General features: G+C 37.6%; 9 protein-coding genes across 14 annotated transcripts; 5 read left to right on the forward strand and 4 right to left on the reverse strand.

Annotated features, from left to right (window-relative positions):
- Window positions 1-2: 2 nt before the first annotated feature.
- On the forward strand, window positions 3-2,219 carry LOC111601357. Its single transcript, XM_023317888.2, has 5 exons — window positions 3-499; window positions 578-756; window positions 818-951; window positions 1,009-1,654; window positions 1,711-2,219. Exons 1-5 carry the CDS (start codon window positions 353-355, stop codon window positions 1,937-1,939), a joined length of 1,335 nt encoding a protein of 444 aa, XP_023173656.2. The 5' UTR covers window positions 3-352; the 3' UTR covers window positions 1,940-2,219.
- Window positions 2,220-2,265: 46 nt separating this feature from the next.
- Window positions 2,266-4,414, reverse strand: LOC111601354 (coiled-coil domain-containing protein 174). Its single transcript, XM_023317886.2, has one exon. The coding sequence runs from the start codon at window positions 4,335-4,337 to the stop codon at window positions 2,574-2,576; it is 1,764 nt and encodes a 587-aa protein (XP_023173654.2). The 5' UTR covers window positions 4,338-4,414; the 3' UTR covers window positions 2,266-2,573.
- Window positions 4,415-4,464: 50 nt separating this feature from the next.
- LOC111601358 (SRR1-like protein) lies at window positions 4,465-5,741 on the forward strand. The gene is made up of 2 exons (XM_023317889.2): window positions 4,465-4,714; window positions 4,777-5,741. The coding sequence occupies exons 1-2, from the start codon at window positions 4,572-4,574 to the stop codon at window positions 5,477-5,479; spliced, it is 846 nt and encodes a 281-aa protein (XP_023173657.2). The 5' UTR covers window positions 4,465-4,571; the 3' UTR covers window positions 5,480-5,741.
- Window positions 5,742-5,899: 158 nt separating this feature from the next.
- On the reverse strand, window positions 5,900-8,213 carry LOC111601353 (little elongation complex subunit 2). Its single transcript, XM_023317885.2, has one exon. It carries the CDS (start codon window positions 8,165-8,167, stop codon window positions 6,143-6,145), a length of 2,025 nt encoding a protein of 674 aa, XP_023173653.2. The 5' UTR covers window positions 8,168-8,213; the 3' UTR covers window positions 5,900-6,142.
- A 393-nt stretch (window positions 8,214-8,606) lies between these two features.
- LOC111601311 lies at window positions 8,607-9,633 on the forward strand. 2 transcript variants are annotated; one of them, XM_023317834.2, is made up of 4 exons: window positions 8,607-8,831; window positions 8,887-9,024; window positions 9,183-9,339; window positions 9,421-9,633. In XM_023317834.2, exons 1-4 carry the CDS (start codon window positions 8,721-8,723, stop codon window positions 9,615-9,617), a joined length of 603 nt encoding a protein of 200 aa, XP_023173602.2. In that variant the 5' UTR covers window positions 8,607-8,720; the 3' UTR covers window positions 9,618-9,633. The 2 variants fall into 2 exon arrangements, with proteins under 2 accessions (XP_023173602.2, XP_030081589.1); XM_030225729.1 differs by lacking the exons at window positions 8,607-8,831; window positions 8,887-9,024 and adding an exon at window positions 9,072-9,087.
- A 105-nt stretch (window positions 9,634-9,738) lies between these two features.
- On the reverse strand, window positions 9,739-11,362 carry LOC111601310 (probable acylpyruvase FAHD2, mitochondrial). Of its 3 annotated transcripts, none has more exons than XM_023317831.2 (4): window positions 11,246-11,358; window positions 10,960-11,062; window positions 10,790-10,886; window positions 9,739-10,315 (listed from the first exon to the last, which is right to left on the reverse strand). In XM_023317831.2, coding segments are annotated over exons 1-4 (690 nt in total). In that variant the 5' UTR covers window positions 11,247-11,358; the 3' UTR covers window positions 9,739-9,826. The 3 variants fall into 3 exon arrangements, with proteins under 3 accessions (XP_023173599.1, XP_023173600.1, XP_023173601.1); XM_023317832.2 differs by lacking the exon at window positions 11,246-11,358 and adding an exon at window positions 11,161-11,239; XM_023317833.2 differs by lacking the exons at window positions 10,790-10,886; window positions 10,960-11,062 and having other exon boundaries at window positions 11,246-11,362.
- A 441-nt stretch (window positions 11,363-11,803) lies between these two features.
- Window positions 11,804-19,601, forward strand: LOC111601297 (F-box/WD repeat-containing protein 11). Of its 3 annotated transcripts, none has more exons than XM_023317811.2 (8): window positions 11,804-12,472; window positions 15,222-15,444; window positions 17,611-17,882; window positions 17,945-18,124; window positions 18,197-18,651; window positions 18,707-18,896; window positions 18,958-19,093; window positions 19,162-19,601. In XM_023317811.2, exons 1-8 carry the CDS (start codon window positions 12,416-12,418, stop codon window positions 19,179-19,181), a joined length of 1,533 nt encoding a protein of 510 aa, XP_023173579.2. In that variant the 5' UTR covers window positions 11,804-12,415; the 3' UTR covers window positions 19,182-19,601. The 3 variants fall into 3 exon arrangements, with proteins under 3 accessions (XP_023173579.2, XP_023173581.2, XP_023173580.2); XM_023317813.2 differs by lacking the exon at window positions 11,804-12,472 and adding an exon at window positions 14,799-14,882; XM_023317812.2 differs by lacking the exon at window positions 11,804-12,472 and adding an exon at window positions 14,916-15,126.
- A 1,434-nt stretch (window positions 19,602-21,035) lies between these two features.
- On the forward strand, window positions 21,036-22,676 carry LOC111601300 (CCA tRNA nucleotidyltransferase 1, mitochondrial). Its single transcript, XM_023317816.2, has 2 exons — window positions 21,036-22,285; window positions 22,344-22,676. The coding sequence occupies exons 1-2, from the start codon at window positions 21,155-21,157 to the stop codon at window positions 22,674-22,676; spliced, it is 1,464 nt and encodes a 487-aa protein (XP_023173584.2). The 5' UTR covers window positions 21,036-21,154.
- On the reverse strand, window positions 22,675-24,005 carry LOC111601302 (probable RNA methyltransferase CG1239). The gene is made up of 2 exons (XM_023317817.2): window positions 22,954-24,005; window positions 22,675-22,892 (listed from the first exon to the last, which is right to left on the reverse strand). Exons 1-2 carry the CDS (start codon window positions 23,731-23,733, stop codon window positions 22,728-22,730), a joined length of 945 nt encoding a protein of 314 aa, XP_023173585.2. The 5' UTR covers window positions 23,734-24,005; the 3' UTR covers window positions 22,675-22,727.
- Between the last annotated feature and the right edge of the window lie 1,323 nt (window positions 24,006-25,328).

The following is a 25,328-nucleotide window of genomic DNA, read 5'->3' on the forward strand; positions in this document are numbered from 1 at the left end:
GCCACAAATGTAATGGGGCCAAAGCTTGAAAGACAGAGCTGTTTAACCTAAAGCACAAAGGATTGGAGATTTTTGGTATTTTTTTAGTATTATGAGTATTTTTTTTCGACAAAAAGGACGAGAAACGACAATGGCGAAAAAACATGTGTTCGCGCAAAATCGATGAATAAACGTCCAAAGCAAATGTGCAGAGGCTTTTTTATATATGGAAGTGCAGCGTGCTTTAACTAAAGTTAACATTTATTGATTATTAAATTGTCTATAAAGCGTTATAGACTCTGCAGCTTACTGTCACAGCGTCTGCATAAGTGTAAATATATATTTATATAAGAAAAAATAAAACGGACAGAAAATGGGCATTACAGAAACGCCGAAAACAGCAACAACAACAACGACAAGCACAGAAGCGGCTAATGAAAGCAAAAAAGTTTTAACGTTGGCCACGTTTCAAGACATTTTTAAGCATGTGGAGCCGGAAGTTCGCATCGAAGCATTCGAGGTATGTGTATGCGAATGTACACATTTATGTGCATAAATAAAAACAACTTGTGTGCGTATGTGTGTTTTACTTTGTCAGCTAGCGCAAGGCTCAGACCGCGGCGACAACTATACGGCAGCCCTGTATCGCATCTGCTTAAGTGGGCAACGCCTAAACCTAGATGGCAGCACGCGTAAATGGGAGCAGAGCGTTATATGTAAGGTGTTGCCAGAGAGCGTTGTCCAAAGGGAAGCCTATAAGAGCGATAAGCTTTTTCGGTTAGTTTAATGAATATATACAATTATTTTCTTTGCTTTTATATGAAAACCTTTCTTGCAGCAATGAAGTTGAATTCTATACCACAATAATGCCGGAGCTGGTTAACTTCCAGGCTAGCAAAACGGGCCTGGAGGCACCATTATTTAATTCAATACCTAAGTGCTATACTGCGAGGCAGGACTTGCTAATAATGGGTAACGGATTAACTTAAACTACATTTGTGGCTTTTTATTGTTGGTTTTGCTTTTCAGAGGATCTGCGCGTTCGTGGCTTTGAGATGTCTGATCGACACAAGGGTCTCAGCATGGAGGAGACGCAATCGGTGCTTCTTCAAGTTGCTCAGCTCCACGCACTTAGTTTGGCCTACAAATTTGAGCACCCGTTAGAGTTTAGAAAAATGTGTAGCCTAATTAGCGAGGGTATCTTCTGCACAGCCAATACAAACTGGTATAAAAACTATTATGAACGCCTGACGAAGAATGCTATTAAAATGGTGTCGGATGTGCTGCCCGCGGACTCCAAGTATATGCAGGCAATGCGCAGCTTTGCAAAGAGCTCCTCGTTCTTCTCCCAAATGGTGGAGTTGGCCAGTGCTGAGTCGCCTTTATCGGCCATTTGCCATGGGGACTGCTGGGTCAACAATTTTCTGTATCGCTACGATCCGACGGATCGACAACGTGTACTGGAGGTGGCGCTAATTGACTTTCAGCTGGTACGTTACAGTTCCATTGCATTGGACATTGCCAATCTGATGTACTGCTGCACTACGAAGCAAATGCGGGACGCCCAGAAGGAGACGTTGCTCAAAGGCTATACGGAGGAGCTCTATAAATGGTTGGAGTTGCTTTGCAGCGTATTGCCAGACCATTGCAATACCCTGCAAAAGTTACAGGAACTGTAAGACAACATTTGTTAATTAACAATTAGCTCAATACATTATTGATTTCTTACAGCTTTGCTCAGGAACTTAAAACCTATGGACGATTTGCTCTTGGGCTTGCTATGGACATAATACCCATTAGCACATGTTCATCGGAAGATGCACCCGATATGTATTTGAATCGCAATGATGACGTCGACGAGGATGTGGGTGCGCCTGCTCTAAATTTTCCACCTAACGACTTGTGCAGACAGAAGATGTCTGAAATTGTAGTTGATATGGTCGACAGTGACATGCTCTAGAGTACAGTGCAACTGGCACAGACATAAAACTCAATTAGATCTTATATAGGCCAGGAAAATGTTGATTTTTTGGGTTAAATTCAAGTAGTACGAATTTTCTTTTATTCTTTACCCTGGTCTACAGTATGTGATTTACGTTCAGAACAGTTTTGCCAACGCTTAGATAATCTTGTCCATAAATCTCTTACATTACGAATTATTTACTCGTAACGATTTTTTAACAACCAACTAACATGATTCCAATATTTTCAACAAACCCCATTATCTCTTTTCTAGTATGAACATTTTATTTAATAGTTAAGCTTAATTAGCATTATTATTTTGGAATATGTAGCCTATATAGTAAAATAACTATGTTCATGACAGTTATGCCAAAACTTAGGTTAGCTTAGCAATAATCCACTTCGTAACATTATGGATTATGTACTTGCCGTTACATTTTGTAAGCAGCCAACTTAACAAGGTTGCCATCTTTTCGAAATGTAAATAATATGCGTTTAAATTAAACTAGGTGTATTAAAAACCAGGAAATTTGGCGTGCATACACAATGATGTCTGTCTATTATCTTGTGTTTACACAAAGCAATAAATTAAAAACAAAAAGCTACTTCAAGAACTATTATTTTTAAATTTGTCAATAATCCGCCTTAGAGGTCCAGCTCGCCTTGCCACCAAGTACTCCCTTATCGCAGCTCTCGCGTAGAAATCTCAGACCCTCCTCAATGGAGCGCTCTAGTTCAGCTTGCGACTTAGTTCGCTTAGATGCGGGCGGGCCACTGAAGCCTTCCATTAGGCATGCAGGTGGAGGTATAGTAACGCCTTGATTCTGATCATGGTTGGAGGTACTTGATATTGGCTCTTCAGCTTCGTTAGGTTCGTCGCTGGATTTCGTGTAGTTACGGCGCTGGAATTGCTTCTCGCGTCTCGTGGAATGATAGCTGCTAAACTCCTGGTCGCTACTGCACCATTGCATTGGTGGTGGCATGCTGCTAAAGTTCAAGCGCTTTGGAGTGGCTTCCGTTTCTGGTACGGGTGCAAACTCTGGCCTACGTACCGCACGTTGCTGCTCATTCCACTGCGCCTGGGACATGGGCTGTCGTTCGGGCTTGTATTGCCATTCTACAGGTGCTGATAACTGTTCATCATCGTCATCTTGTTTTTTGGCCATACCGCTTTTGTCTCTGTCCCAGTCGCGAACATGATCTTTGCGCAGCTTCTCACGTTCAGCCTCATCAGCGGCCTTTTGTGCCGCCAGTTTTTCTTCCTTTGCAGTCTGCTCACGTTCACGTTCTCGTGCCTCGATCTCAGCTTCAGCTGCCTTAAGCTTCTGTGCCTGCTCGTATTCCTCCTTGCTTATGGCCGGCAGACCGTTGCGTGCTCTGATGCGATTTTTCGCAGCCAACACACGATTCGCAATAATCCGATCACGTTCGGCTCGCAAATCATCGCGTCGCTTCTGTTCCGCCTGTGTCTCTTTGCGAGCCTCTTCCAGCTCACGCTGTTGCTGCGTTCGTTCGGTTTCGTCCGTGGAGAAAGCATAATAACCCACGCCGTGTGTGCGCGCTTCATCAAAGAACACGTCTTGATAATGGACATCAGGCTTATCGAAATTTTCTTGCTCCTTGCGCTCCCAGTTAACGCGCTGCTCATCATGCTTTGTCATTGTCGACAGCGCCTCACTGTAGACACTCTCTGTGTGTTTTGGGCCATAGCTGGGTTCATCATCGTCTGCGTCAGTGTCACTGTCGTGAGTGCCTTTTGTATCGATTAACCAATTGGCTTTCGTTTGATCTAACCGCTCAGGCATGCTGTCCGCTAATTGCTTGTCCCGTCGCAATGCTTCTCGTAGGTCTTTACGTAAGCAGGTACGCGTCCGTCCCAAACAATCCGTGTACTCCACTTCGTCGTCATCGTCGTGACCAGCAGCTGCATTTCCTTCGTCCTCGCTTGTTCCGCTGCTGCTCTCACTTAGTCTATTATGTGGCACAGGGTCTTGTTGCTGTTGTTTTTCGTCGTTTTTCTGCTCCTGGTGTTTGCGATTGAACATGACCAGGCAATTATCATCCACATTCAGGCCGCCGCCACTGATTGTCATGCGTTCATAATATTTGCTCTTTGCCTCGAGTACACGGCGAGACTTGTCCAACTGTCCATAGTCCTCCGATTCATACACCTTAACGTTCCCTTTTCTGCTAATCTCCGTATAGTTTCCATCTTTGTTGCTACTGCTGGCTTTTGACTTTTCATTGTTGCTGTAAATTTTGCTTGGCTTGAATTTATTGGCCGACGTATTTATTTCCTTGGCCAATTTTACTTCATGCTGTTTGCGCTGTAATTCCGCTTTTAAGCTGAGCAGTGATGATAAATTAACGGTGATTGCTTTGTTGGGGTCGTTCATTTTTCAAACAAAAATAGAAAATAAAAGCGAAGAGGAAGATTAGAATCAGCTGTTTGTAGTGCAAGTGTGAAAGTATTCGATAATCGAGAATCGATATCTCTATAAACGGAGGGCTTGTTCAAGAAAGCGCACATAAGTACTCGATAGCTGATTACTGATATCGTAACAAAGAAAGAATCACTAAAAGTGATTTCAGCAAGCAATCTACTTATATTTACAAAACAAAAAATTGAAATGTCTGGAGCTGGTGAAGAATTTCAGACTGTCACCCGTAAAAAATGGATAGCGCGAAAGTGCCTTAGTCGACGTAACCGTCATAAGTCCGAAAGCGATTATTTAAATGATTGCCCCGATGTGAATGTGGATCTCTTTCAAGCGTAATTGCATTGATTTATCTGTTGGTTATATTGCTTCTATGATTATTTGTGATGACTTGCAGACGCCTAGAGCGACTTTGTGGAGAAATGAGTCAAAGTGATTACTTCATCGTGACAATGGAAACGTTGCAACAGCAATTGGATACGCTCAAACGGCCATTGGAACGAATTGTGTGCCTCGGCTTGGGACCCTTCACTCGGACCTACCAGGCTCTGCATCAAGCTGCGTTTATAATAAGCGTGCAGCAACTACATAAGATCAATAAGGCACTCTACTATGATCCTGTATTTCGAGAAACTGAAAAGGAGTTAATCAAACGTTTAAATGGAACTATTATAAATGAGGATAGGGCGGGAAAGCATGAAGCCCACGTGCCCACCCTCTTTTATTTGCCTCATTGCCCTTACGCCTTAATGCACAATTTGCTGTGGTGCAACTGGAGCAGTCAGAGCTTACCAAATGTCTTGCTAATTTCGAACAGTTTTGAAATGCTAACACTGAACAGAACTCTAGCTAAGAGTAATCCCAAAGATCATATTGTCCGCATAATGAATCATTGCACGGAAGCGCCTTTAGAGGATGATTACGAGCAGCAAAATGTATTCAATGATTTGTCATTACATTGTTTTCCCAGCGAGAAACTACCAGGAACCGACAATACAATATTCTGGACACGTAGTACACCTTTACCGGTGAATGAAGATGAGTTGCAAACGGACCTAAATATTGACGACGAAATGTCTGCATTAAGCATAAGATCATAATTGAAATGTTAAACGTTATGGAGTAAGCGCAGAAATTATAAAATAGTACAAACTTTTTGCTCAACAAGCACAAAGCTAACAAAAGAAATTCACGTTTTCTTCATGGGCTTCCATTCTTGAGAGTGCTTCACTAAAATCTGAACACTTTCAATTGCATGTATATAATAAGATTGATTCGTTTTGTGAATCATTTGTAAATAACAATATTATAAAAGCTAATTATTGTTAAAATACTTTAGACAGATTTGTAATACTTTTAATCAATGTATTTAAATATCGTACATGGTACAAATTTTATACAAATAATTTGTAATTACACCTTAACATTATAAGAGAAATTATAACTCAGCCTTAAATAAGATTCAACAATGAAATGGAGTTAATTTGTAAGATATATTGTTTTTATGCATTTGTTGAACTTCAAATTTTTGAAGGCATAATTATTCAATTTTTAATTGTTCTTCAATGATCCATTGATTATAAAAGTTCGTAAAAAGAAATATGTTTTAGTTATAAAATTCAATACAGATACAGATACATGTTGGAATAGAAATTTGCAATTTGGAATTCAGAGCGGTGAAGCTATCTATCTATGGGAAATTCGATTAAAATCATAATATATTTCAGTGCAAATATAATAAACTAGATTGAATATAATATTCTTTAAAGGCACATAAATTTGTCTAGTTCTTTGTCCTGCTCCTGCTGCGCTTTGGCAACCGCTCGTTTTCGTTGCCGCGAATTTTTGCGCCGACCTACTCTGGTTCTTGGTTTTTGCTTGCGTATTCGCTGGACTAGCGTTGGCTGCTCCTCGAGCTTGGATTTCTTTTTTGTCGCTGGCAGTGACTTTTTTCTGCTGGCGCCCACTTTGACGGGAAAGGCACAGGGCAAGAGCTGCAGCTGTTCATGCAATCGACTGCAAAGCAGCGGACTGATCGGCAGATAGCTATTACTCTGTGTAAGAAAGCTAATGTCATTAGGTGACGAGGTGCCCAACAGCAGATCATGTAGCTTAAAGCTCTTGGGGGTGTCTACCGAAGTGGGCTGACAGAGCAAAAACTTATCTTTATACTTGCTGGTATAGCGTAACAGATAATCCCCGGGCGCTACGGTTCGCAGCAGCTTAAGGAACTCTTGTAACTGACTAAGAAGCTGCGGCATGCTTATTTGGTAGTATTCATTCAGCTGCTGCTCCACTGCACTCAGCGTTAGCTGCTGCTCCAACAGCGGCGACAGATCTCGCAAAGAAATCCGCGAGCAATGACCCACATTGCTTTGGAGCAGTTGGAACTGTAGCCAAGCGCTAAGTAGCTCGTATTTCGTCATAATCTCACAGCCACAATCGGGCTTATTCTCCAGCTTGATGAGATGGCAACCTAGAATTTGGTTGGCCGCAGGATCACGTACAGCTGCAACTGATAGGCTGCTATACATTAACAAACTTTCCTTTGATTCTGCAGCACGTAGCCGCCAGCTGACCAGTGCGCAGTTGGCTTTAGCCTCAGTTACAACGGGAGCATCGTCATCGATTGGCAACAGTTTGTACTCCATTAACAATTCGCCTACGTTCTCCTTCGCCAACTTCTGTGTCGTTATGTGTTGAGCAACATGCTGCTTCTTTATTTCTTCAACATCATTAGACAGCTGCAGCCACTGAGCTGTTCCATAGGCTGCATAGGCAGCTGTCAAGAGACGACTATTTGTGTGCCAGCCGCAGTTGCGTGCTGGCATTGGCTCCTCAAATTGAATGCATTTGTGTTCACTATTTGGAATCTCACGAATGTGCAGCAGCACTTCTGTGGGCAAGTCAACATATGCACCAGGCGTCAACAGCAGTAGTAGTGATTCCAAGGGCACCACATACACATCCTTATCTGCTTCCAGCAGGTGCTGCTCCAGTGTAGTTTCAACCAGTTGGGAAGCGGGCTTATCTGATGTCCCAGCATAGGCGTAACGTTCCAACCTTACACGCAGGTTGCTTAGCTCCTGTCCTGACATTCGTACCTCTGGCCAGAGTCTGACGAGACCTCGATGACAAATTAGGTGGATATCTTCCATGCTGGCTGCTTGTTCATTGAGAGCCTTGCATTGCGAAAGCTGTGGCAGACCAGAATGAGTTGCGTAACTGTGATTAGGTAGTCCACGGATCACATGTTGCATTCGCATCGTGAACCATTTGCTATAGAGCAGGACCAGCGGCTTCATCGGTGCATAGATCCTTTCCTTCTGTGCATTGGCATAGTCAAAAATGTGCTTTTGTACCAATTGCTGCTCCTTGCACCGTTTGCCATTCGTTACACGCCACACGACGAAATCATCCTCGCTCTCTGCTAAGTTTTGTTGCCAGGCCAGAAGCAAGCGTAGACAGGCAGTCTGCTGAGCGGCACTTAGCGATGAAAAGCGCTCCTGCGGATTTGGAAACTCATATGCCAGCAGATTCGTTGTGTGGTCATAAATGGTGCAATTCATCAATTGTTGCGTGCGTGGATCCTTTCTTGTAAATCGAGAGGCATATGATGTAAAAACGTTCGATCGAGCCACTTGCTCATCCTTCAACAACTCCGAATCGACATCGTTTAGAAAGGTAAAAAGTGAGTCGTCGGTGTGCTCAATCGATTTGTTGAAAACCCTATACGAAGGTTGATTCCGAAATGTTGTAACATTTCCCTTATATAAATTTGTTTCCATTTTGGAATTCGAAGTTCATTTGTCTTTCTATTGTTTACAAACATTTCCACTTATCGATTGTTTTAGTGGTTCCGATTTGTGTTACTTGCAGCTCTGCTAACTTTAAAGTGTCTTAAATATTATTTACAGAGAGCATTTACTGATGTTACTATACGATGTTAAAAGGCTCAGTTGGATACGTATAGAGTATAACCGATTCGGTGCCTTTTAACCTTTCTTACATACTATCCATTAGATAATTTAATGTTTTTAAAATGCGTTTAGATCAAGGTGCATGAGTACATAAGCTGTCAAAAATTTCTATCTATATTTCGTATCAATGTTTTATTTATACAAGTTTGGTAATCTGTTTATTCACAAATATAACAGAAATAACACCAAAGTATAAAGTTTTCTTTTTTTAAAACCGTTAATACAATTTTATAAAATGGAGTCATTACCGGTAATTTTGATTAAAATCTGTTTTTGTATGCAACATTTAACTTGTTCACATTCGGTTAGCGTTGGAAAGTTATTTAAGCTCGTGTACATTTAAGAGCGCTTCAAAAACAAAATGAATTGCAATTATATACTTTCATATTTCATGTTTATGTTATCAATTTGTATAATTGATGCAACCTCGAAAAATTTAACCAGCTGCGATAAAACCAAACAGACTAAAATCGTAAGTTTCATTTTGCATAAAAATTAATGAAATACTAAAAGTTGTTAGTTTTTAGTTAGGCAGCTGTTGTAATGTACCTAGAAATGATCAATACAGCAAATCCTGTCGCCAATCTTTGCTGAGCCAGGCCAACCGTACCACAAACAATGCCGAAACCCGTAATTTAAGATCGGATAAAGTAGCTTTACATGCAGTAAGTAAAATTTCTCAAAAATACTCGTTTTTATATCATTTTATTTAACAATCCTAACATAAGGTTTTTATTATTCATCTTGGTTTCAAATCTGCTTGTCAAGGCTCCGTGAATTTAACGTGGTTTCTAAATACTATTAGCTTGCTTAATTTTTTCAGTGTATGGCTGAGTGTGTTTTCAAAAAGAATGGCTTCTTGTACTTAAATGGTTCTGTTAACCTCGCCGTTATGCAAAAGAACCTCGAGCAGCGCTATAAAAAGGATGCTGCTTTAGCGCAACTTGTTGTGAAGAGTTTGAATAGTTGCGTGGATTATGGTAAGTATTTTTGTTTTCAAATAATTATAGAACTCGAATAATAAAAAGGTAATTTGTTTTAAAAATAAATAAATAAAATAGCTAACACCCGCACAAAGCAATTCGAATGGATGCACGCAAAGGACAATTGTGATTATTATCCAGCTACTTTGTTGGCCTGTATAATGGAACAGGTGTACCAAAACTGTCCGGCTTCTTTATGGAAAAATACGGATGATTGCGTAGCTATGAAGAAGTATCTGATTGCCTGCGATGATCTAAAGAAAAGCAGAAAGTAAAATGAATATGTTTTCAATAAACGTTTTAAGAGCAGCAAATAGAATCGTAGATCCCTCAATATATTCAAAGATCATTACATAGTAACGAACATCAGCAAACATAATAGGAGATACTCAATTAAAATTGTAGATCTAAAAAACGTTGGATTTTGTTAACACGTTAATTTGCTAGATGTCAGGTGGTGTAAATCTTTGGAGTTTTACTCGTTCTACTCGGCGCATACATTGAACTTCATGGTAGCCAAGTCGGCAAGCCCGCACTCAATCAGATCACCCGCCTGAAAGGCATCCGAGCCATGAGGCGTACCCGTTAATAACAAATCATTTGGCTCCAAGGTCATATACTTGGATACATAGGAAATGATGTCAGGCACTTTGAAGACCAAATCTGCTGTGCAGCCCTTTTGCTTTATTTCGCCATTGACCTTCAGCCAGAGGGGGAGCATATGTGGATCTTCGATAGCATCCTTGGGTATAAAACGCGAAACTGGAGTAGCAGTATCGAATCCTTTGCCAAGTGTCCAGGAGCCACCAGCGGCACGTGCCGCCGTTAAATTGCATTGGGCAGTGAGGTCCAGGGCCAAGCAATAGCCACCCACAAATTCCATTGCTTTTTCTTTGGATACATTCTTACACCGTGTTCCAATTACAACGCCTAGCTCCACTTCGTAGGCCACTTTAGTAAAAACTTTGGGCAACTAAAAGTAAAACAAATTTTAATACGCTAGTAAAAACAGACTGCATAATTTTTTAAGTTTTTCCGATTTGCTATAGGACGATGACCAAAACTATATACAATACATTGTTTTTTGTTATAGGCCGAATATTTTTTCGATGCATCGATAGATGTGGTCAAAAGTAACTCAATAATCGAACTCTCACGCTTTTACGATTTGCCAGGATCCTATGGTAGTATATATATATATATATATATATATTTAGAAATAATAAATATTCAGACATATAAGATATAGACCATAAAATCTAAGCACTATAAGACGAGGGTATCTCACGAGTATGTTATCAAAATTTCAGGCCTTTAGCTTCAAGAGCGGCGAAATGGATTGCGGTCATACAGACAGGTAGGTGCACGTTCAGACGGACATTGAACAAAACGAATATACTGTTTTATTAAACAATGAGGATAAAAATATAAAACTCATCTCACTCACGACAATGGGATGACCTTCTCTTAGATAAGATGTTGTGGGTTTTATGAAAACGATTGGTACCGTTGGCACCGGCACATTTCTCGCCTTTACCGCGCACCTGCATAAGAAAGCTAACATTATTTTCTGATCATTTAATACTCATGTCAATATTTCATTAAGAAATAAATTACATATAATTTAAAGCAACGCCTATGATCTTTTTGCCCTCGAACACGAAATTGGCCAAATCTTGAGTGCGTTGGCAGGCCATCAGACTACGACTGAGCAGAACCACTGAAAAGTTAATCAATTAAAAAAGAAACAAGTAAAAACAAACGATATTGTAAAATAAAAATTGTCACGAATAACTGTCTATTTAAAATTAAGCTTACAATTTGGAAGCAGTGTGAGAATCGAACGACCGTTGCGGTCGAGTAAATGTGAATATATGTTGTGATCTTAATTATTAGCTCTTACTTGCGTCAATGCTATACTATTAGGCGTCAAGGTTATCTGGAGCCGTGCCCCTCTGCCCCAAATATAAATAGTTTATCAATCAAAATTAAATAACATAAAACTCAAATGTTCAATAGTGAACTAGATCGCATGCAGTGTGACCGTTCAACTCGATCAGTATTTAAGCAGAATAGAGCTGAGTTACGCTAAATTGAGCAATGTACTGTATAGCATACAGACAACCTAAAACATATATTATGTATAAATCTAGGTAGAAAATATGAAGGAATTGATTGTTTGTTTTTAGTATTATGCATAATTTCATTCGTTGGTATACTTTCAATGCGTTTGTATATTAACTTTCATTATAAATTTTATGGAGCATATGTTTTGTTTTTACTTTAATTAATTCAATATTATAACCTACATAATATTTAATTGAATTAATTCAAATATAATTCAATTTCAAAATAAAATTTTCAAAACTAAGCTAAAATAAAAAGTGAATCGAATGAGTGTGATATCGATAGGTTGAACCAGACATACAGCTGGAACCAACAAGACAACAAACGAGAGCTCGTCTGTTCATTCAGTTCGGAAAGTCGTTCGTTTGAACATATTGCATATTGTGGTACAACTAACATTACGTGCCGTCGCTCATTTAATAGTGGAGAAAAATTTGTAAAAATTATTTAAAAATTAATGTTTATTAGTCACACAAATATACGTGTATTTGCAGGCAATTGCACGGTGTGATTAAAAACTATTTAGGTGTGTTAAACGGACAGCAACTAGCAAACGAAAAATATAAAGAATGACTTGTCAAAGAGAATAACACGAATTTGTTGGTGGCAGAAACGCGTTCCGTGGTGAATACACAGTACATATATATAGCGCGAACGAGTAAGCAATGAAATTTGTAACTGGGTAAAAACGAGAAAGCGCTAAACACCACCCTGAAAAGAGAGTTGTTGCAGAGGGACACCTCAAATCACATTTTGTAATTTTCTTTCAACTTACCAATGATGCCCAATTATAAATTATAGCCCAAAATCCATGTGCTAAATAAATACACATTGCTTGATTTAATTGCGAAAAAAGTCACTGTGTGATTGTGTGTGTGCGTGCATTAAAGAGCAGCAATTTGAGCAGCTACACAAATTTAACAAACACAACAAAACAACAACAACAATGATAAAAATGGAGACTGACAAAATAATGGACGAGACTAACTCCAATGCACAAGCAGTAAGTACATTATTCATTCATTTTCTTCAGATGTTCATTTGTAAATATGTCAATATTAATACATAGATACGTTTCTACGTACATACATTATGTTCAAGGTGTCGCATATGCAAGCATATATTTTTGTGCATAAGTATTTCTGTTTTATTTTTGTATACATACACACACTTATATATGTATATTCATATGTACATGTGTTTTTCACTCGTCCACTCTAATAAAAATTTTGTTAGCTTTTCTTCTTTAATGCTTAACCTTAAACATTTCGCAGTTACTCACATTTTTTGTGTACCCATTAATTATTGAAATAAATGGGTATGGTCCGAATCTGTTCAGATGTAGGCATAAGTAAAAAAGATTTTACATATATGCAAACTACTAATATTATCTACATAAGCGATCGGCCATCGATTGAAGTTTCAAATTTAAATTCCTCTATTATATCAGTACAATAATTGCTATAATATGTTATAATACTGATTTTATCAAATCAGAAAAACGTACAGGGTATCTCATAATAAGACATTTATTTACTTCAACTGACTTTGTGTATTTTTTGTAATTAGCAGTTAATTGGCCTTCGTTACTTTCAAGTTTTGTTTATGTACACAAATCTGTTATATATAAATATGTATACATAATTATATATACAGTATTATTAGTAATAATGTGTATTCAATCCCTTTAATCCCTGTTTATATATATATATATATATATATATATGTATATATATATATGAAGGTTAATAGTCCCTGCATGAAAAAACAGTCAAACGTTTTATAAATTTATTTGTTTGGTTTGTGTTGCTGTGTGCAGTGGCTGTTTCTGGGTCAAAAGTTGATTTTTTACCAAAATGTACGCGTTCAGCAATTAAGTTACATTTGAGTCGTCTTTGTTATTGCAAGTCCAAAAGCTGACATCAAGGTGAGATGGCGACCAAATTGCGTATAAGCAATTTTTTTCGTACATTTTATATATATATATATATATATATATATATATATATATATATATATATATATATATATATATATATATATATATATATATATCTACTTATACATTAATACTTTTATTTTAAGATAAAAAATTGCCAAAAAAGTAAATTACTCGAGATGATTCACATTAATTCTTTATGGAATAAATGTTGTTTGGCTATTAAATGGACTATGTTTTATTTATGTTCATTTCAATAGATATAAATAATTTCTAAATTGAAAGTTCAATCAAGCGACCTTTCACCGTACTATTTTATTATATTATAAATTTATGCCGCTTAAGAAACTGGGCCAAATAAAATGTAGTAACAGGAACAATGTAATGCACGAGGGCAAGGGTTTACTTATGTACCCATACATTTTAAATATGAGTATCATCGAAAGCAGATCTACATATTAAATATTTTTCTAACCATCCTTATTAAACTAGCTGACCCGTTGTTTCCATAGATATATATTTCATAAACTTCTCGTTTTTGTGTCTTATATCTTGCATCTTTCATTTAAATCGTCAATCGTATGGCTTGATTTATTAAAAAATGTGGAAGTAAAATGCAACGATACTTGATGTCCATTCAGTTTTTGGTGACTGTCAAACTTGATAAGTTGGTATCAATCTATGATTCCTGTTATCGGATATGGAATATTTAAATATTGAGAACTATCGGCGACGAAAGTGCCATCTCTAATCAGCTTCGCGCACCTCTTATTTAGCCCTTGCTTTTCTGCAATATATCTATATGCGAGTTAAAATTTTCAAGTAGTACCCTGACCCACATAGCTGTATGAAAACAGAAAACTGAATAGTCTTCTTATTAACTGCACTGGCAAGTGTCTGAACGTTAGAAATTATGAATGCCAGATGCTTGAATAGTCTTAAACAAACTTCTAGTATAAGAAGTGATTTTAACTTTACTTTTAATGCAAACGCAAATGAAAAGAAATATCAATAACAATAATAACAATAATGCTATCAACGATGGTAAATATGATATATACTATTAATTAAAACCTCTAATCATGCAAACACACAAACAAATACAAACAATTGTTTATTCACACACACACATGTATAGGCAAGCTTTATCTGTAGTCAAGGTACAATTACAGCTACATTTCGACTATGAACACTTATCATGTCATATATATATATATATATATATATAAATATATATTAATATATACATATATATATATATTTTTTTTGTTGTACTGTTATTATTACTCATGAGCATAAATAGAATATAATAAAGTTATTTAATTGAATAGAGTAAGATTCAAGTACTTCTGAAACATGATCCAAAAAGTTTTTTTTTGAGAAATTTCTCTGCTCTTCATTGCTTGTCACATAAAAAACTTTACATGGAAATACATACAAAAAAAATAAATTTTTACCAATTTTGGCTGAACAGGTAGGTCTTGTTCTGGTTCTCACCTGTAGCTGTGCACGATTTGGTAGCAGTACCAAGAATTACAAAAAGCCCATCTTTCAAATTAAACAAATTGGGTAATTGAAAGCCAAAGGTCAAAGTTATTTCATCTGCTGGTTGCACAACTTCAACTTAAACTTAACCTGCTATGTGCTAATGCCATAGCGAAGTACAAAGGTTACCTACTTTCCAGTTCGTCGTTAGAAATCGCTGCCCGTTGACATCGGTAGAGTTATATTTATTATGTATATTGCTTAAGCTGCAAACTCAATTTCATAATAACATTTTTTCCTCTCTTTTCTTTCTTTGTTTATTATACAGTTCACAACCACAATGCTGTACGATCCGGTGCGCAAGAAAGATTCATCCCCCACATATCAAACGGAGCGGGATGTATGCTTTCAGTACTTCACACAGTGGACCGAAGCCGCACAGGTGGACTTTGTCGAGCAGCTGCTATCGCGAATGTGCCACTATCAGCACGGACAGATCAATGCCTTTTTGAAGCCGATGCTACAGCGCGACTTTATAACACTGCTCCCAAGTAAGTATATCAAACATAAGCAAATTAAAGTGATTTAGTTTAGGCTAGTAGTAAGCCTGAACTATTAGCAGATGTGCCGTTTCGTTCAGTATAAGCTCCTTGTGTGCATATGCCGAAACCAACGGACACTGATGTACATATCTTGTATACAACCTGCGTATACACAGACACACAGACGAACAGACTAAATCGATTCATCTCGTCGCCCTGATTAGGAACATATATACATATTGACCATGCTTCTCATGATAAAAAAAAAACAGTTCTGAAATTGTATTGTAAAAAATTTAAGTACTATTAATGTGCTTAAGGTATTATCATTATATTTTTAATATATTTTTAGTATATTGCCTCTTAATTAAAAATAAGTTTAAAAATAAAAAAAACCAGAATATTGGAACTAAAAGATAATCGATTAAAAGTACAACCAAAGTAAAAGCAACATGGAAAACAAACAAATAAAAAAAAGTGTAGAATCCAAGTTGAACTGCAAAACGTGAAGGTAACCGAACGAATGGAATCTACTTTTCCCTTTTCCCCTACCTATCCTGTCCCCTAGCTGTTGCCGTGCAACTGTTACAGAAAGAGAGAGAGAGAGAGAGAGAGAACGCGGCAGCGGCCGCAGTCGTGGAGAGGGGGAGGGTAGTGCAGGTGGCGCTCTCTGTTGTTGGTGGAGTCGTTGCCGCTGACTCTTCCTCCGCTTCTGCCTGCGATTCCACTGCTTATGTTGTTGACTGAAAGGTCATTGCTTCCATTAAACGCGCTTTGCCGGAACAGAATGAAAATAAAACAAGCAAACGCTGCGCAAAACAAAAAGTCATACATTAAGTATTTGATTCGATGAACAAAATATTTAGCAAGGAAATCAATTTTAGAGCTATAAAATTCCGATTAGTGTAGCAAAACCTACAAATATGTCTCTTAAGTAGTTATTTAGATAAGATAGATATAAATTAATATTTATATAAATTAAATTTAGTTTCTTTTTGTCTAGAAAGTGAACGTACTCAGAAGACATCCTTAGGAAATGGTAAAATGCCTTTGAAAGCGAAGCAAGTTAAAAAATTATCTAGATTCAAAAAGCAAAACTTTTCCATGCCGTAACACATTTTATGACATAGTTAAAACTCTCAGCTAGGAAAGAGCAATTCAAAAGAGAGTAAGAAACAAATTCTCGTTGGACTGTTTTGCTTGTGTGTAGTCAGGATTGAGAGTGTGTGTTAAAAATGGGAAAGAGAGCGGGAATAAGCACCGTTTCTTTCATTTACATTGTAATGCACTTCAAAGGCAGCTAACTAAGCACACGCATACACGTGCACATAAGCGTAGAGAGCGAGAGAAAGAGAGAAGCAGCCAGCCAGCTGGACTGAGGATAGGCAGGCAACATAAACCGTTAGACCTCGTCGAAGCAATAACAACGACAACTTGAACTACATCAGCATTTGCAACGTTGTCGTTGTTGCAAAGTCACTTTGCGAGTTATGCACATTTTTAATTGTGTTTGGCAAATGCAGCACTTTATGCAATTCACTGCAGACCCAACAGGGTCGGCTCTCCTTCCCCCTAGCTCCTTCCAATAATAGCTGTGCTTAGTAATCTCTTGTGACATCTGACGATTGGTCGTTTTCAATTCTCCTTATCTCTCCCATTGCTAAATTACCGCTAGGTGGGTCCCTCTTGAGTTTGAAGGTGGCGCGTGTCTGTAAAGCAATTCTTGAGCGTAAATTTATATACTGTTGCATCAATGAATCATGCCTGAGACCTTCAACTAGTTGTTTCTTTTTTACCTTAATATATAAATGTAGATATATTTAAGCATGTTAGTTACTCATTTACCTATATATTGAATTGCTTGGCATTGCTCAAAAAGAGCAAGACGCACTGAAGCTAAACAAACTGAAAGTTTTCATGAGTCATCAACTCTCATTAACAAATAAAGTCGTTCGCGTATTCATTCATCATCTGGATTAGATAATTTTCCAGTTATATGATAATCTGGTCATTAAAATATTTTTTTAAATTTTTTAAAATTAATAGTATTAAAAATTTAAAAAATAAGATAGTGTATATATAAATAAGTGTATCTCGGGGCCTATCAGTGGTACCTTTTTATAATTTTATATTAACTTTTGGCTAATTTTATATTCGTCTTTTATTTCTTGACAGAAAAAGGCCTCGATCATATTGCAGAGAATATTTTATCGTATCTGGATGCCGAATCTCTCAAGTCTGCCGAGCTGGTGTGCAAGGAATGGCTTCGCGTTATATCCGAGGGCATGCTGTGGAAGAAGCTCATTGAGCGCAAGGTACGCACTGACTCGCTATGGCGCGGCCTGGCTGAGCGTCGCAACTGGATGCAGCATCTGTTCAAGCCACGGCCCGGCCAAACACAGAGACCACACTCATTCCATCGCGAACTATTTCCCAAGATAATGAATGTAAGTGGCTAACAAAAATGAGAAATCAAATAATTGACATTCAAATTAATTGTAATTCTTAGGATATTGACAGCATAGAGAACAATTGGCGAACTGGACGGCACATGCTGCGCCGTATCAATTGTCGATCCGAGAACTCTAAGGGTGTTTATTGTTTGCAGTACGATGATGGGAAGATTGTGTCTGGTCTAAGGGATAATACCATTAAGATATGGGATCGAACGGATTTGCAGTGTGTCAAGGTTAGATTTCAATTAAATTTGAAAGAGTTAAATTAACTCTTAATTAATAATTGCTTCTTTGCTTGATTTTAGACACTTATGGGACACACTGGCTCGGTTCTGTGCTTACAGTATGATGATAAAGTGATCATTAGTGGCTCCAGCGACTCCACGGTGCGTGTATGGGATGTTAATACTGGGGAGATGGTCAACACGTTGATTCATCACTGTGAGGCGGTGCTACATTTACGTTTCAATAATGGCATGATGGTGACATGTTCCAAAGATCGCTCTATTGCGGTCTGGGACATGACCTCGCCCAGCGAAATTACGTTGCGTCGCGTCCTAGTCGGCCATCGTGCCGCCGTAAATGTAGTAGACTTTGATGAGAAGTATATTGTGTCTGCCAGTGGGGATCGCACCATCAAAGTATGGTCGACATCGAGCTGTGAATTTGTGCGTACACTGAACGGCCACAAACGTGGCATCGCTTGCCTGCAGTACAGAGATCGGCTAGTGGTTAGCGGCAGTTCCGACAATTCAATTAGGTAATTTAAAATTTATTCGTACACCTAATCTCTATTAAAATATATATCTCGACAGGCTGTGGGATATTGAATGCGGAGCCTGCCTGCGTGTGCTGGAAGGTCATGAAGAGTTGGTGCGCTGCATCCGCTTTGATACGAAGCGCATTGTCAGTGGTGCCTACGATGGTAAGATTAAGGTATGGGATTTGGTTGCAGCTCTGGATCCACGCGCCGCCTCTAATACACTGTGCCTCAATACGCTCGTGGTAAATACTCTAAATTCTCATAAGTTATATGTATAACTGATGAAATGTTAATTATATTTAGGAACATACTGGTCGAGTTTTCCGCCTTCAATTCGATGAGTTTCAAATTGTCAGCAGCTCACACGATGATACGATTTTGATATGGGACTTTCTAAATTTCACACCCAATGAGAACAAGACCGGCCGAACTCCATCGCGTAAGACCTCACTTCACTTTTTATCGCCTCGAATCTGAAATTCTGATTGGGTTTTTTCTGTGTTTTAGCGGCCCTTATGGAACATTAACATTTTGTGCAAATGCAGCTGCGGGCGCTTCAGCTTTATTCCTCAAGCGATGAGGAGGGGCAAGAGGGCGATAATAACGACGACGATGACGACGACAACGAGGACGGTGGGAATGAAGATACTGAAAATATCGAACTGGAGTTATTCGGTTATAATGTTGATAATCTTTATAATGCTGTTCAAGAAAACTAATGAGTAATACTAAGCCTGCAAATAGCATTGAGACTCGTCCATAAAATTGTGTTGAACCCAAGATTCTGCGATCTCCGATTTTACTGAAATGCACTAAGAAAAACAAACTAAAAAACCTACAAACAAAAATTATAAAAAAATATTAGCATTAAATAGAAACACACGCGAATTATGAATAAATGAAATTATTGAACAATACATGAGAAAAAATCAATAATAAATACAAGAGCATCAAAAATATTTTTGCATAAACTGGCTGTTAGGTTTGAGAAATATATAAAAAGAAAAAATCTATATATATATAAAAAAATTTATATATATATATATATATATATATTATAAACGGAATTATATGTTAGTTAATTAGGCATTATAGAAATAATTAAGGTCAGTGTAAATCGTTGGATCGAATGCTATTTCTTGCTATCGCAGCATCCATACAACGTTAATGTAACTACTATTTAGCTCAAATAACTAAACAACGCATTGGGCTGAGTGCGTCTTTGCGATAATCTTGAAATTTCTGGTTCGTTATATTTTACACATGTGTTTAGGTTATGTACTAAATGAGTAAAAAATTGTCAGATCGTAAAGAGCATAGTCTATTAGTTAGATGTTAGTTAAAAGTTAAAAGCTTCATGGATTTGGCGACCATATACCAATTTTTAGGTTTTTCTCAACATTACGATTCACTTTTCTCATAACGAATAATTTAATTTACATGTCTGATGTTCTATTATGTTAAACTTGTAAAAATTAAATCAATATAATTAAAAATACATATTCAAAGAAAGTAAAATTGAATAACTATATATAAGAAAAGACGTGGAAAGTCATGCTTGTTTTTACTGAGCCTGAATTTTGGCAGTGGGACAAAACTATCATAATACAAAAAATATTCTGCAATTTAAATTTAAAAATTCTTTAACTAAAGATTGGTAGTTGCTATACATCCACACACATGTACAACATGTATATATGTAGATATATATATATACATATATATATACATATATATATATATATATATATGTTTGGTATATATAGATTGGAAGTAGCTACATTTCTTGTTTTTTTTTTAATTCATTGATTGTAATCAATTAGAAATTCATTCTATTGTCCAAATTTAATTCTCAGTTATTTTTAAGAATCGCTACTTCCGCACTCGTAATTTATGTATATAATGTTTTAATGTAAGCCCAAATTTATACATATTAAGAAATACTATATATGCTTACATACCCAATGTGTAAAACTGTTTAGTAGAAATGCTTGTTGAAATTGGAAAAAGGAACTGCAACTTGCGCAAATTGGTATATATATATATATATATATATATATATACATATATATTAGAAATAATAAATTGTGTATAATTACTATCATTTTGATTAATTTATTATTATTCATTTCTATGGGAATGGTATTTGTCGAAGAAATGGTTAAAAATTAATATAGTTTAAGAATGCAAATCTATTCTTTGTGAGAAACGAAATAGCCTTTTTTATTTTAGATACATTAATGACATTCAATTATGTCCATGAGAAACCGCTCATTGATTGCAAATGGTTTTATTTCGATAACCGATTATTAATATTGTCGATACCAAAGCAGTCAGCTGTCGCTGTGGAGCGAAAACCCATACGTTAGTCAAATCTGAGTTTCATCAGCTGGCTTAAAATTGTCATCAGCTGCTTTAACATAATTTACTTGCCTAGCTGGATATTTTTGATTTTTTTGAAGTTTAATAAATGCATGTTCCCGGGCTTCACAGCTTTTAAATGCATGGTAAATGCTTGATTACCAAGTTACTGAGCTTGCCGGGTGCCACTGCATCGACTTCTGCTCGTTTGCTTCAGTGCTCTTGTTATTCCGGAACATCTGTGCGCCGCATGGCATCGCCAACGAATATTGCCAAAAAGTCGACGAAAGTTTCGTCGGAGATAATAGCACAGCTTGGAAAGCCGCCCAAGATGCGTGAGAATCCCGCATTTAAGAAGGTGGACAGCGATGAATTCCATAGCATATTTACACCAGAGTTGCAGGCTCTCGTGGCTCTGTTTAAGAAATATAACTACGAACTGCGGATTGCTGGCGGCGCCGTTCGAGACATATTGATGAGCATCAAACCGAAAGACATTGATTTTGCCACAACTGCAACGCCGGATCAGATGAAGGAGATGTTTGCTAAGGAAGAGGTGCGACTGATTAACGCTAAGGGCGAAAAGCATGGTACAATTACGCCTCGCATTCACAACAAAGAGAATTTCGAGGTGACAACGTTGCGTATCGATGTGCGCACAGATGGACGCCACGCGGACGTTGTCTTTACCACGGACTGGCAACTGGACGCTAATCGTCGCGACTTGACCATTAACTCCATGTTTCTCGGCTTCGATGGCACAGTCTACGATTACTTTTACGGCTACGATGATGTACAAAAACGTCGCGTCGTTTTTGTGGGTGATGCCGATGTGCGCATCAAGGAGGATTTCTTACGTATTCTTCGTTACTTTCGCTTCTATGGCCGCATAGCAGCGAAGGCAGACTCCCATGACAAGGCAACGCTGGCGGCCATTAAGGCCAATGCCGATGGTCTGGCACGCATTAGTGGCGAACGCATTTGGGCAGAGCTTCAAAAGATTGTAGTTGGCAATTTTAATCGCGAGCTGCTGCTGGAAATGAACAATTGCGACTTGCTGCAGCAATGCGGACTACCCAGTCATCCGAATCTTGAAGAGTTTGAGCGACTGTGCGTCGATCTCAAGTTTTTCGATGAGCCACATTATCCAATTCTATATTTGATTGCTTTGCTCCATAGCAGTGAAGAGGCCATGAAGCTACACGAACGTCTTAAGCTTAGTGCCTATGAGCGCGACCTGGCTTTATTCATTACGCAGCAGCGGGACAGAGTAATCTTCATAATAAATATTACCTTAATTAGGAATTTGATCAATTCTGTCTTTTCAGGTAAACTCCGATTATGCTTGTCTACGTGATTATCAAAAATTGTGCCTTCAGCCGTATGCCAAACGGGATTACGTTGAGCAGCTACTAAAATATGCCAACAAATTGGAGCTCTACACGGAGCTCAAGAAGTGGCAGACGCCCAGCTTACCTATTAATGGCAACACGCTAAAACCATACGGCTTGGTAGGTAAGCAAGTGGGCGTGGTCTTAAACGAATTGCGCCTCCTGTGGGCAGACAGCGACTTTACATTGAGTGCCGAGCAGCTGCTAGAAAAGATGCCCACCATACTAGAGCAATTACCATCGCCCAATAAAAAGCTACGTACACAGTGAATATTCAATATTATAGTGTTTTAACATCTTCCTTAAATACTAAAGACTAGATTAGACTTTGCTAAATATCAGTATGGGACGCTTGAAGCCCGCTTGGCAGTGAGCTGGTACGCCCATCAGCTGCATGTCGGCAAAGCCAACATCTTGGCTGAGTAGATAGTCGCTAAACTGATCTGGCTTGAATTGAATGGCATTGTAGTTCTTCCTTATGTTCTCCTGAAAAGAAAGAGGTATCAAAGGTTATTTTCCTAATTGGCCAATGCTAAGTTCCACTTACAGTCAGTTTTTTCCGTCGTTTATAGCTATCGAATGACTGGGGTTCTAGTATCAGCTTGCCACCTGGATGCAGCTGCAGGTACATCCGTCGAAAGGCTTGCTTCAAGCCCGCATCACAAAAATTGAGGTGTATCCACTTAGTGACTGAGAGGCAGAGTATAACATCGAATTGTGGTCGCTCGATTTCAAGCAGCACATCGTCCGCTAGCACGTAGTTGCCATGTACAAATTTCACATTGTATGGAAATTTTCCAGCAGCCGTTGTTGCAGAAATATTACTGCAACGTTTAAGCAGATTGACAGCCAATTGGGCCTCGTTTGTTAGTGTGCGATCGATGTCCAGGCCAACCAGACTCTTTGCCTCAAACTTTTTAGCTATTTCCAGAGAGAAGTGACCGGAATTGCAGCCAATGTCGAGCAACTGTTTGCCACGAAATAACTCCGGCTGCATGGCAAGCATATCCAGGCGTATGTCATGGAAGTCCGTGTCCAGAATACGCTTGCCATAATAATGCCTATAGTTGCCGTATGTAAATGCTTCATTTTTATTGACCTTAGGCTTGCTATTATTCAGTTGTATACGCTTTTTCGGGCTCTGTGTCGGTGCTTTTTTGTTATCCTCAGTCACATGTGCGTCCTCCACTTTTGTATCATTGTAGCCTACTTTCAATCTTTTGATATATGCAGCGTTGTTCTCTTCGACGGATGCTGAACGTTTATTATCAACGTGTTCCTTTTTGCATTCAGGCAACACTGTATTGTTATTATTTTCTAAATCCATTATGAATTTGAAAACGTTTTAAAACGTTTAAGTTTTGAGGAATACAGTAAACAAAATATTTAGCGGGATTAACATGTTCTGCGTGGAGCAGTGTGCTAAAAGGCTAAAGTTATCAATTTTCTCAAGAACTTTTTTGTGGTGCTGTTAGTAATTGGATAATTATTTAATTTAGTTTTCGAAAATACAGATAGAATAGCCATGACTGTTGCTAAACCGGTTAACCTTTTATTTGATTTTAGCTGGAGGAAACAATTTTAAGCACAACTATATTAAAGATCTAAATTGGCTTACAGTGTGAAATGAGTAAAAACGATAGTTTTTAGTTATCGATTACGTTCTTAAAAATATCGTGCATTGAAACCAGGTTTAAAACGGGATATTTATTTTTTTAATGTTCATATATGTTTACATATTTATATAATTAAATTGGCTCGACTATCACTTAAAATAATCAGTCACAGTGCAGCATGATGAAGCAATATTGAGTCTTTCATCGGCGGCCTCGATGAGCAATACTCTTTTAGCAGAGAAGGATAGCAGAGCAATTACATTATTTTGAATGTTAATAAACAGTTCTGTTATTTACGTTGCATTTTTGGTTTGTGCTCAGTTAGCGCGCACTGAAATTGAATTTATTAATGCAATAGCAAATAAGATATATAGATAATAGTTAGAGTTCTGTGGCATTACAAAAGCATGGCTAAGAGGCAAATTTTCATGAGATCTGTTGAAATATTTAAATATAATGAATGCTGCCGTTCATCAACAGATAACATTTTATATGTCAGCTATATTAAAGAAGGGGATAATCTCAAACACTTGCGAAAATCTCGAGAAAAGTTAATTGGATTAATAATTATTTTCCAATAGTATTTTAATTTGAAAATGAACTCCACCCAAAAGGAAAAAAGAACATCAAAATAATAATCTTTGAAGGTTTGTTTGCTAAACATCTGCGTAGAAAATATATTTGAAGAATTACAGTTGTTTTTTTTTTTAAATATATTTCTATATAATATACAAATTAATTAACCGCATTTTCAATTTTTGTGTTCACTGAGTTTAAGAAAGAAAATTGAGTTAAAGTTGCCATAATTTCATTCCAGTTTAACTGGAAACAAGGATTACGCATTACATGGAACACAGTAGATAAAACGGACAATGTTTCTTTTTTCCTATGCGAAATTATGTAAATTTCTTCCCAAATATGACAGGGAGTATATCAAAAAGGTTTATCAAAGTTGACTAAGCGCTAAAAATTGCTTCCCACTTATTACATATTTTTTAGCAATTCATATTCATAAAACTTCCGATTTCAGCTTCCAAAAAATGCTAAACTTAACATAAAATACTATCCTGGCCCATATTATTATAATTTTTTATTATTTTATTAATACACTAAAAAATCAAACCAAAAATGAACGCGGTCGTAACAATTTATCGCAGATTCAACTTAACAATTATCGAAAGTTGTAAACTCTCGTCGATGAATACCATAATTCGATTTGCGTTAGCCATCCACTAAAGTCAATTTAATTCAAATGCTAACCGCTGAAAATTAAAAAAAAATATTTATGTACCAAGATTAGGGGCTG

This window comes from Drosophila hydei, unplaced genomic scaffold, assembly GCF_003285905.1.
Source record: "Drosophila hydei strain 15085-1641.00,03,60 unplaced genomic scaffold, DhydRS2 tig00008139-arrow-pilon, whole genome shotgun sequence".
Lineage (NCBI taxonomy): Eukaryota > Metazoa > Arthropoda > Insecta > Diptera > Drosophilidae > Drosophila > Drosophila hydei.